The following is a 12500-nucleotide window of genomic DNA, read 5'->3' on the forward strand; positions in this document are numbered from 1 at the left end:
GGTGGCGGCAATAGAGCAGACAAACAACCAAATTAAGTGTTTATTTACAAAGTGGATAACTGAAAAAAAGAATATATAAAATAAAGAAAACAAGAATAAATAAATGGTTGTAATAAAGGGGAGGAGGAACAAAAGTGGCGCCAAAGAAAAGAAAATAATATAACAAAACACAACTCTAACTAGAACCCTCAATCTCTATACTACCTAATAAAAGAAAGAGAAAGAAAAGTCTTCAGCGTTTTCTCGCCCTATCTAAACTACACTTCTAAACGCAAACGTAAACAAAACTTACAATTAGTGGCGCACACTTCTAAACTAGTGTGTAAACACATTGGTATCTCCCACGTGTAGCAACATGTAGGTCACGTGACATCTACCCTGTTACTCGAATCCCATGGATCTCGTATATCTGGTAATCAGAGAGAAAACACAATTAGAACACTTTTAAAGATCGATTTCAGCACAAATGATTATAACACGCATAGCACAAGAAACGGTCACATAATCCAGCCATCCAGCAAAACACACAGTCAACCAACATAGCAAACACAAAACAATGAGCAAGCAAAAAGCAAACTAGCTTTCGACTGCACCTGCTTCCTTTTTAAGTGGGGAAGTCTGCTTGTGATTGGACAATGATGATGTCATCGCAAACGGTAATGATGACTGGCATCTTGCTTAGCCAATAGGGAAATGAGCTGGGCGGACCTAAAGAAAATGATAGGTAGAGAAGGAGGGAGAGAGAAAAAAAATACAAACAAACACCGGCACAGATACTGAGCCATAACAAACTGTATTCTAAATACCCTGTTTAAAATTAGTAACTGTAATGGAATACAGTTACTCATGAATAGTATTCTAAATACGTACGGCCGGTACATGTATTCCGTTACTCCCCAACACTGGTCCTCACACTGTTTACTGACGACTTCTACTTTTCCGTTTCTTAGCGGCTGATCCTTTTCCTTGTTTTGAGCATAATCATTGTAAATATTGAAAAGGGATTTTATATTATAAAATATATATATTTACTATTATATATATAATATTTATATTAGATTTTATTTTTATTTTAGATCAGTCTTTCACAACACGCACAGCGATCTCAGATCAGTTCATCTAGACATTTAAATCTGATTCGCAAACTTGTTTGAAGAACCAAATTAGCTAGACCACACGCAGCACAGCTACCAAGCTGACCAATCACAGAGCTTGCGTGATTCAGGTTTATGTGATGTGTAAACACACACAGACAGACAGACACACAAACACACAATATATAATATATATTAAAAGTGTCTAGAAGTAAGTTTGAACAGAGCATATTTTTATTTAAAGATTTTCCATATAAAAATGTGAACGAAATTGAACAAACTCAATACAAAATTACATTTGTAAAGTGTTACCAAAATCAAGATGGTTTCCATTACACAACAGCAGGAACTACTTCTACACATCATCAACAAAAGACACAATTCTAATGCAAAACATATCAAAACTGACTAAAAGTAGGAAATTAAAGCGGTTTACAAAAGAGGAAACTCCTACTAGAGTATTACATCAATCTAGAATGAACACAAAATGAAAAAAAAAGTGTGTGATTCAGGTTGATGTGAGCTGTAAACACAGACTGACACACAAACACACTGAGCGCAGTCGTCCTGCAGTGTTGAGTCCAGCTCTCTCATTGACCTCAGCAGGCCAGGAAAGTCATGCCGTTCCTGCGGTAGACGCTCTGTCAGAGAGAAGAGAAATGTGTTGTGAATTAACTCCACAGACTCTTGTTTTCCGCTTTCACAGACGACACGGCCTGGAATGTGCAGCCGCTTTCTTTAAAGTTTAACGGAGGCTATTTCTGTGTGTTACAAGACACCGTCCTCAGCTATTACAATCGCAGATACACAACAAATGCGGTTAACAAGTAGTTTGTGAATGCATTTAGGGAAACAACGCTCTGATTTGTGCATCACTTCACTTTAAAGACGTCACAGGGGTGATTGTGAGGGTGCACAAAGCCAGTTAAAGTACACATGATATCAAACTAACCATGTTGATTTTGTTAGCTCACATTGCTAGTTTTGTGCTGAACAATTCATCTGTGATTGTCATTAAGAACAAAAAAAACAAACAAAAAACAAAACAAAACAAAACTAAGTGTGTCCTTGTAATCTAAAATTGAAATCTGAAAATGCACTTCCTGTTTGTTTTCAGTAAAATTCTCAAATTACACTGGTTAGCACTGTTGCTTACAGCAGGAAGGTTACTGGTTTGAGTTCCGGCTGGGTCAGTTGACTTTTCCGTGTGGAGTTTGCATGTTCTTACCGTGTTGCCGTGGGTTTCCTCCGGGTGCTCCGGTTTCCCCCACAGTCCAAAGACATGCAGTATAGGTGAATTGGGTAAGGTAAACTGGCCGTAGTGTATGTGTGTAAACGTAAGAGTGTATGGGTGTTTTCCAGTACTGGGTTGCAACTGAAAGGGCTTCCACTGTGTGAAGCATATGCTGGAATAGTAAATAAAGGGACTAAGCTGAAGGAAAATGCATGAATGAATTGATTTCACACCGACTTTTTGTCCAAGCTGTTCACATATTGGCAATAAAAAAGGATTCATTTATGAAAACTCAACCCTAATCAGTGTTGGGGAGTAACTTGTTACATGTAACGGCGTTACGTAATTTAATTAAAATTAAGTTAAAATTAAACAAAATAAATGTGACTGTAATTCGTTACAGTTACTGAGAAAAAATGTGTAATTAAATTACAGTTACTTATGAAAATGTTAAAGCGCACCTATAGTGAACAATCTACTTTTTTAAGCTGCTTGGACAGACATGTGTGTAGGTACATTGTATAGACCGTCATATTTGTGTGATATACACACACACAGTCCCTTTTTTTTTTTAATTTAACAACATAAAAACGGTGGAAAAATTGGAGCGTTTTTTAGGTCGACCGCAACTTGACGTAGGAGTGTAGTCCCTCTGCCCACCAAAATTGATTGATAGGTGCATTACCATATCCTCAGTTTGTTGTTTTTACGTCCGCCATTTTCAGTGTGAGTCAAAGCGATGTCACTAAAAGTACACCCTTACTCGATTTTTTTGATGTAAGGCTCATTGGGCTCATCACAAGATCAACATTCACCATGATCGCTCTCATCGGAGCCATTGTTTGTAACTTTAGGTGGGTTTGCAAACATGACCTTTCATTGCGTCAACCTTAAACTTCAGCCGTTTGCATTTCTTGCATTTACAGAAGCTCCCTGTGATCTTAACTAGGTGCAGCTGGAAAGTGCGAGCGTGTTGCCTCGTGGGCGTCCCTCCATTGGAAATAAATGAACAAACTTGCCTGCAGATCGCACACCAGAAGCACCGCTCGGCGCTACACAGTGCGATACATTTAAGAATTCTAAACATAAATTTCTATTAGGGTACACACATGGCGCTTCAAGTCGGCGGCAGTCCGCAGCACCCAGCCACCACTCAGGACACTTTATATTTCTGCCGCGTCACAGAGCTCCATCTGAATAGTTTCATTTTAAATAACATGCAAATGTGCGTGTCTGAGTGTGCCGTGTCGCGGCTCTGGTGCCTCAGTCAAAGTTAATTCAGTGTGCTTGATTATTAGTCTCAGTGTACAAGCTTGGAACTTGAAACTAGCACACAATTGGCTGTAAAACTATACAAAGACACAAAGGATTTTGTACTCTCTGTTTGGTCTGTGTCCGAGTCGTACATGTACTGCTGAATGCTGATCCTCTCACTCATGTAGCTTCTCTCTGTCTGCCTGTCTGCTGCCAAACCCAGAGCGGGGGAGCTCTTGGCTCCGCCCCCTTGTTTCATTGGGCGGGAAGTCGAAACTAATGAAGCAACACGCCCCTAAAACAGCGAGCTGTGTACACGCCCCCGAAATGACACTTTTTAACACATTATAATAAACAAATCTGAACTGTGTTTTGAACTTAACCTAAACTATCACACTCAGAAGAACCATAATATTAATATTAAATCTTGAAAAAGTTGCTTTGATTTAAAAATGAAAATTGCAGAAATAACTTAAAGGAATTTCTATTGCAAATGCCACAAAAATCATCCTGCATCCTAAACAGGAACTAAAATGTTGATTTTGTAACAACAGTAAAAAAAATGTTGTGTTATAAGGTCTGGTTTTGTGGTGGCTGTAATTTAAAATCAAATGAATATAATCTTAATTCAAGTGATGAAAGATTTGTAAGGTCTTTAAGGTCACACCAGCTTGGTATATATGCTTGAAAATGATTTAGTCGAAAATATCCATTAGAAATGTAAAAGTAATCAAAAAGTAATCAGATGTAATCAGTACCTTTACTTTTATAAAGTGTACTTTTATAGTGTAAAGGTACACTCCTTATTACATTTTAAATATGGTTATTTGTAATCTGTAATTACATTTCCAAAGTAACCTCCCTAACACTGGCTATAGGTGAATTAGGTGAGGTAAATTGGCTGTAGTGTATGTGTGTGAATGTAAGAGTGTTTAGGTGTTTTCCAGTACTGGGTTACAGCTGAAAGGGCATCCACTGCTTAAATCATATGCTGGATAAGTTGGTGGTTCATTCCACTGTGGCAACCCCTGAATAAAGGGACTTAACCAAAAGCAAGCCAAGGAGAGCCATTCAATCAAAACCCTCGAGATTTCTGAAGAACTCTTCCTTTCCATCATCATCTCAGACGTCACTGTTTGTAATTGACACACACGCGCTCAGTTGTGTAACCATCATACTGTACATCATCAGTCATCTGAACTCCCATAAGCACAGTAATAAGTGGTCAAACACAAATATAATGTTAATTACTCACGAACACGACTCTTCTGCCAACACAGATCTGTGTTTTTAGGAACAAAACCATCAGGTCACCACAACCCCGAAGCGAACGGCGAACACAGTCACGGGCTACGTATAAAAATAACAAGTGTCTTTATGAAGGGCGACGCTGAAACTCCTCTGACAGCCTGTTATAGTGCCATTCATTACCATTATTCAACCACAGGCAGCAAAACAAGAGAAACCAGCAATGCACTGTGGGTAAAAAAAAAGGAAGAGGCCGACGAAATCCAAACCCATTCAGGGTGGTAGATTGTTATATATGTCATTGAATTTCCTTGTCATAAAAGAAATGGAGAATGTGAACCAGATGTGCGCCGTTTGGCTGCGTCCTCCATGCGATACAATTTGTTTTTTGATGCGTGTGTTTTTTTGCATTGGTATTACGGCGAACTCTCTTCATTTGTCTGCCGTTTTAAACGGGACACACAAGCGAAATGGAGACAGATCCCAGACGCTACGGAGGAAAACAGACGACTCAAACTAGATACAGGCCCAGAAACATGAACTGTCTGGAGAAGAAAAAAAAACACATACAAAAAAGAAAGGATATTGTGAAAGCTCCCCTTCCACATCGGACAAGCTGGAACTTATAAAGCTAGATTCAGGCTCAAAGGTCCAGGCTTGATTTGCTGGCGACTTCTGTTTCTTCAGGTCATTATCTCTCTGTCCAATTACAGGATCAGCACAGTGGAGAGCAGATTGCTAATCAGGAGCTGGAGAACATCTGATCCTACCCCTGAAACACTTACACCTGCATCTGTACAGTGGATGTGGGAACGCCCTAACAACCAGCAAAGCATTGCTGCATCCCAATTCGCTTTCTTAGGCCCGTTTACACAAATACGTTGTAGTTGTTAAGTGTATACAGTTTGCTACGGTTACGCCTTCCATTCACACTACCCAGGAATTTGCAGGCACTGAAAATACAGCATTTTGAAAACTAGGAATGCACCGATCCCAATATTTGAACCAGGCATTGGTTCAATACAGCATATCTTTGCTGGATCAGGTATCAGCCAGCAGGTTCTGATCCATATCCGATTCCCAACTGGTAACATTTTCAGTGGGTCTCGGAGTGTGTGGCCAAAAAAAGAAAAAAAGTTACATTTTTAACTTATTTTGACTTTTATTTTGAAATGCGTGCAACTATACAACTATGCTGTTTCACATGTGAAATTTCATTTAATTATAGCAACAAATATGTCGAAGCGCAAGTACGACCCTGAATATGTAAAGTATGGATTTACATAAATCGACGGCAAAAAAGACTTAAAGCCTCAGTGTGTCGTAAGTAGCGAGGAGCTCTCACAAGAGAGCACGAAACCTTCTAAATAAAAACGACATTTAGAAACCAAACAACATATTTATTAACAGTTCAGTTTAGTTGATGGTAACTGAACCTTTTCTTACCCTAACCACTGTTTACAGTATTTGTTGTTTTTACTCTGTAATATTTCAATAATTTGATACATTTTGTTAAATGACAGCAATAAAGTATTGTTTATTTGTAAGTCTTGGTGATTTTCTTATGATTTTTTTTTGTCACTACTTGCGTATGTTAACAAATAAATACAAATGAATTTTAATTTCTAAAATTGTATTGTAGTTCCTAAAAATTTGGGTCGCGACTTGATGACCATGTAAAAATGTGAGTCCCATGGCCAAAGCAGTTGAGAACCCCTCCTATATTCTGTGTTTATGAGCCAACTAAGTCATGAAGGCAGCTTATTATAAGGTGTTAGAAAGTTGTCATGTAGGCCTACTACATCCCAAATGTTCTGAAATCATTCTATAGTTTAATGCAGAGGTGAGCAAACTTTGGCCCGTGGGCCATATGCGACCCGCTGAACACTTTCATCCGGCTCGCAGGGGACTTTTTAAAATGCTGCTTCTGAGTAACGGTATGGCTTCAGAATTAGTAAATTAATGATGCAATTACGATGAAGCAGTGGCGCAGTGGGTAGTGCTGTCCCCTCACAGCAAGAAGGTAGCTGGTTCGAGCTTCAGCTGGGTCAGTTGGCGTTTCTGTATGGAGTTTGCATGTTCTCCCTGCGTTCGCGTGGGTTTCCTACGGGTGATCCAGTTTCCCCCACAGTCCAAAGACATGCGGTTTAGGTGAATTGAGTAGGCCAAATTGTCCTTAGTGTATGAGTGTGTGTGTGAATGAGATTGTGTGGATGTTTCCCAGAGATGGGATGCGGCTGGAAGGGCATCCGCTGTGTAAAAACGTGTTGGATAAGTTGGCGGTTCAATCCGCTGTGGTGACCCCGGATAAATAAAGAGACTAAGCCGACAAGAAAATGAATGAATGAATGATGCAATTACAAGTGAATGCCATTTGATGGCAGTATTGCACGCGATACAGTTAGCGCAACCAGTAGAATTAGAACATACTCCCGGATATTGAAATGCACTCGACCTTTAAAAATTTCATGGCTTTAAGGAAGAATGGACAACAAAATACTTCTTCACGAATATCTGACAGAAAGCAGTTGGTCTGATATGCCAAGAAAGTATTGCTGTTTTTAAAGACTACAACCTAAGGGGCTGATCACACCGAATGCGCATTTACATTCCAAAAACATGAGGTGCACCACGCCACCTTCTTGTTGACAAGAAAAAAAGGAATGCGGTGGACTTTTTTTATGTCGCTAGTAGGGATATAACGGTATTGTAAATACCGTAGTACCGCAATAGCAATTTTTTTCGATATTACCTTAGTCGCATGACTTAATAAAACTATAGGTCTTTTGTGAAAAGTTTGCTCAGGCGAATGAAGCGAACAGCCCAGGTGTGGCCATCATTCTTTGCGGTCTATATTCAGATCCAGTAATGCGGAAATGGAGTGTGCTGCTAGTAGCGGGGAGGAAAAAGAGCTGGACATGATCGAACCTAAAGCGGGTTTTAAATCGGATGTATAGAAGTATTTCGGTTTCTGAATCTCAAGTTTTGTTCTGTTTGATAACAGTGGTGTCTCTGTAAGAATGCACAGATCTATAATGAAAGCATTTGACTACTTTAGAAACTGTTTGTGCTCATTTAAGAGAAAATTAGCCGTTTAAAATAAAACATGCAGGACGGAGATGTTTACATGTTATTCAGTGTGTTTGTCTGCCTGTTTAAACCATAGACTGTAAAATATATGGACGTAGTATCCGTGACGTCACCCATAGGTTTCTAAAGAGCGCAAAAGAAGCCACAAGTAGGCGCGGCCAACCGTCGCCATTTTGTTCGTGCGTCATCACACCCACGGCGGGATACCAAACAAGGGCAAAGAGGCGGAGAGTGAGCAGAACTACAGACACCTGCTGACAGTTTGCTTGGACCCGGTTCAGACACCTGGTTTACTTTGGGAGAACGCTTAATACTTTTATCACCTGTGACTCGTTTGTGTTCTGACCACTTGTGCTTGGTTGTATACTATATCAATAAAGTGTTTAGTCTTTTAAAAACACTGCTGTAATACATTGAGCCACTAAACATTGGTCTTATGACGTTTCTCAACAGGAGGAAAACGTGAATTACTTCCAAACACTTAAAATATAGTCTGTGTTAGTAAATGCAAGACTATTGATGAAATCCAGCATAACACTGTATGACAACCCTTCAGATGACTGTTCTAGAGCCTACAGCAAATCAATCTGACAGATTCTGGAGTGCATTACAGCTCTAAATATAAATTTAAACGATAAATGATCTTAAATAAAACAAATACATGTATAGAGATGGTATATAAGTATATAACTTTACTCACATGGGAAACGGAGGCCACGTGAATGGTTTGTGAGCACAATTAAGTGCACTCAGCATGACATTCCATCAAATAATTGTAGGAAACAAGTCCAAAAGACAGTTGACTGTGTAAAGCCACATAAAACAACACAGAAATACGATAAATAAGCCGAGTTCAGTGGCTAATCTGTAGGATTCAGCTGAGGTCACGTGACGGCGACCAACGAGACCTAGCTGTCAATCAAGTGACCACTCCCTTAATTATGCAAACTTAATATAACTTAATATAAAGGAAACGGATGAGTTATAAAAAATTCACCCCCTCACAGTTGTCATGAAGGGTAATATTAGCTGTATTAACCAAAACCTTTTTTTGTACCAGGCTGTAAACACCTTTTTTTTCTGCTGTAAAGTTGGCCATTCTAACAGTGGGCTCAATTGAAATTTGCTCTGTTTTGGAGCCAGGAGCGGCCAGGACTAGCGGAATTTTGGATGAATTGCAGTTTTAGTTACTTCCGTATTGGCTTCCTGAGAGAGAGCGGGAGGTTGCCGCTTGGTTTAAACACACCCGAATATAAAAAGTATCCTGCACTTTTGCTCCTCTGTAAATGGCATGTACAGAGGCTGATCTGGGATCAGTTTATTGTACGGAGCGCGTCTGTCAGCACTTATACTTTACTGGTTCAGAGGTTGCATATAATAGGCGACGATCGATGCACAGCTTAAATGTAAAGAAAGTGGAATAGAATGGTAAAATACGGGAACATTTCTGCAAAAACGGGAGGGTTTAGATCAGGGGTGGCCAACCCTGTTCCTGGAGAGCCACCTTCCTGCGGATTTCAGTTGCAATCCTGAACAAACACACCTGAACCAATTAATTAGGACCTGAACACCACGTGATAATTACAGGCAGGTGTGTTTAATAAGGGTAGCAACTGAAATCTGCAGGAAGGTGGCTCTCCAGATTGAAGCCTTAGCTGGATATTTCACTTCACTTAGAGCTGTTACACAATACATGGAAAGGCATTTTTTAAAAAACACAATTTGGGCTCTTGAGGGCATTTAGAATGACCAAAACAACATTTTAGATGTTTTACAGTGTGCTCAGTCTGACATTACCCCCTTTCACACAGTGATACCGGTAAATATCCGGAAAATTTACGGAACGACTTTACCGGTATTTACAGAAAAGTGCTGTTCACACAGGCGAGGACGTTACGGAATTTTTCCGGAAAAGAGCATTCACACATCCATTCCAAAATACCGGTAAATTCTGACATCATTCACCACAAATGAGCTTTAAACGGCTGCGCTTGTATTTGTAAACATTTGACTAAATTACAAACTCTGTGGATGATCAATATTGTGAACAACTTTCGCAGGATCACTTTCGCATGTCGAGATGTTCATAATATGTGCGTGTGCAGGCGCTCACAGGCTGTTTCACAGGCACACGCAAAGCTTAAAGGTAAACAAACAACGGCTTATCATAAGCATGTCATCGATGATTATTTACACAGTTGACATAAAGAAGAACATATAAACGTTATCTGACTAACTTCTAGCAGCTAAATGTGTCTGGAAAAATATTCAAAGGTTTTTATTCTCACAAACCGCGCGGACGTAAATGCGTCTGACTGTTGTGATTGGCTAAAGCAGACGTCTCACGTCAGCACGTTCTAGACGTGCACGCGCTTATTACGGGAATCTTCCTTCTGCGTTCACACAGCGCAGCATTCCGGCAAATTGCCGGTAATGTTACAACTTCTCTTTCCGGAAAATAGCCAGAACGAATTTACCGGTATTTTCAAAAAGGACCTGTTCACACATACAACCTTTCCGGAAAATTGCCGGCAATTTTCCGGAAAGGTCTGTATGTGTGAAAGGGGCTATTGACAAAGGCCTGACATTGGGTTCTGACATTAAGCCGATTTTCATTTACAAACAAACTGCAACATCCCAACGCATTGGGGTAAAACATCAATTTGATATCTTCTGATCTACCACTCCCTATCAACCATACTGAAGATTACAATACTCTAGAAACTGCATACAAATACCCTAGATACCCAGATAGCAAGAACATTTGGGCCGAATGTGGGTGATAGATGGCACATGTGGCTGAGGTATGGCATGGCTGAACAGATATGGGCCAGATTATTACCATATATGTTTTGCCATACATTCAGAAAAGGCGGGAATTTTCTTCTGGCTCACAGCTCCTTTTGCAGTATGTGGGCCAGTTAACAAAAAACACACAAGAGCCTAGCAAGGCTGAGCTATGGCCGACATCGGTTGACATCAACTTCTGGCTGACTTTGGGATTGCATTTGGAAAACACGTGAAACTGAACACAGGTGCATCGTTAGCAGACATCTGCCACAGCATTTAAATAACCCACACCCTGCTGAAAAGCCTTAAATTGAAACCCTTTCTGAAATGAATGTCAGATTTAAACAAGCATTTTCAAATCCATAGGAGAGCGCAGTGTTCAAAGTTATTTTAAGTCAGTTTATCAGTGGACTTTGATTCTCCTTCACTCAGTTTGTCAGATCGAGCATGAATGGCGCTTTATTAAATGCTGGATTTTTTCCCTCCCTCAGCACAGCAGAATCTCAGTTACATTCTCCATTGCACAACATGGCAGGCTTAGTTTCCAACATAAAAACACACATCCTTGAGGAAGCCGAGAGAGAGGGGTTCCCTAAAGATCCTGAAAAACAAATAGGCACGAAATCCACCCTGATATATGTATATAATGTACATGCCGAACGGGAAGCGATGGAGATATATCTGAGGGAAGAGTTCCTTCCTGCGTGGAATATATTATTCGCACATGAGAGCTGTCCTCCCGTCTGCTAATTATTTATACTTCTCAAGCGGGAAACAGCACACATTCAACCTCCCGTACTGTTATTCAGATACATCAAATCAATCTAAATAAATACTAAATGCAGTACCGGTCAAAGGATTGATAACAAAAGAAGTCACTTATGCTCTGCTAGACAGCATTTATTCCATTTAAAACTACAGTAATACTCTGAAATATTTGCAATCACTGTTTTATATGTGAAATTATTTCTATTGTTCATTAATTCGCTTTGATTTAAAGCTGAGTTTAAAGCATTATTATTGCAGTCTTCAGTCTCGAATGATCCTTCAGAAATCATTGAGAAAAGATGATCTGTTGCTTAATTATGGTCGGTGTATCTTTTGGTCATAAAATGGAAATGGTCCGTTTTTGATTTTCGTTTTAAATTTTAAAAAACTAATATTGAAATAAGGCGTTTTTCTTTTTCATGGTGAAAAATGCAAAAGTAAAATTCAAAAATGATTTGAAAACAAAAAATGCAAGTGGAATCAGGGTATCCTCCATCCAATCCATATTCGCTTTCAAAAAATAAAAAATAAAGGAAAATGAGGAAAAACGGCCATTGACCAATCAGAGGAATATTGGTGTTTCAGCACCGCCTACATAATAAATTTTAAAGTCGTTTATCCATTTTCCTACCCTAAATGAAAAAAAAATTTTTTAAATCGGTCCAAAATCTCTTTATTTCGTTTTTTGTGAGCAAACGAAAAACAGAAAAATAGACGTTTTGTTAATTTTCCCTTTTTTGGTTGGAAACGAAAATGGATTGGAGGGAAGATACCCTGATTGACCCACTTGGTCAGTGTATCTTTTGGTTATTGGATTTTCATTTTAGAAACAGTTAATAATATAATATAATATAATATAATATAATATAATATAATATAATATAATATAATATAATATAATATAATATAATATAAATTATATAATTAATATAATATAAAATAATTAATATAATATAATTATAATAATTAATATAATATAATTAATGTGATATAATACAATATAACATAATATAATATGACTA

At 38.8% G+C, this 12500-nt stretch overlaps 2 protein-coding genes and 1 long non-coding RNA gene across 10 annotated transcripts in view; 1 reads left to right on the forward strand and 2 right to left on the reverse strand.

The window, feature by feature from the left end:
• cdc5l (CDC5 cell division cycle 5-like (S. pombe)) overlaps nt 1-12500 on the forward strand; it is a 452249-nt gene that overhangs the window by 102269 nt on the left and 337480 nt on the right. The window lies entirely within an intron of this gene.
• Nucleotides 1-12500, reverse strand: part of LOC141378508 (uncharacterized) — an 842893-nt gene that overhangs the window by 22452 nt on the left and 807941 nt on the right. The window lies entirely within an intron of this gene.
• The window catches only part of supt3h (SPT3 homolog, SAGA and STAGA complex component), a 267732-nt gene continuing 256538 nt past the window's right edge, over nt 1307-12500 (reverse strand). For 5 of the 6 annotated variants that reach the window (XM_087288936.1, XM_087288937.1, XM_087288938.1 and 2 more), the window contains one exon: nt 1307-1735. In XM_087288936.1, the coding sequence (XP_087145062.1) occupies nt 1694-1735 (42 nt within the window). In that variant the 3' untranslated portion in view covers nt 1307-1693. The remainder of the gene's footprint in view (nt 1736-12500) is intronic. The other variant, NM_001002625.1, reaches the window with a different exon arrangement.

The sequence above is a fragment of the Danio rerio genome, chromosome 17, assembly GCF_052040795.2.
Source record: "Danio rerio strain M-AB ecotype USA chromosome 17, GRCz13ab, whole genome shotgun sequence".
In the NCBI taxonomy this organism is placed as follows: Eukaryota; Metazoa; Chordata; class Actinopteri; order Cypriniformes; family Danionidae; genus Danio; species Danio rerio.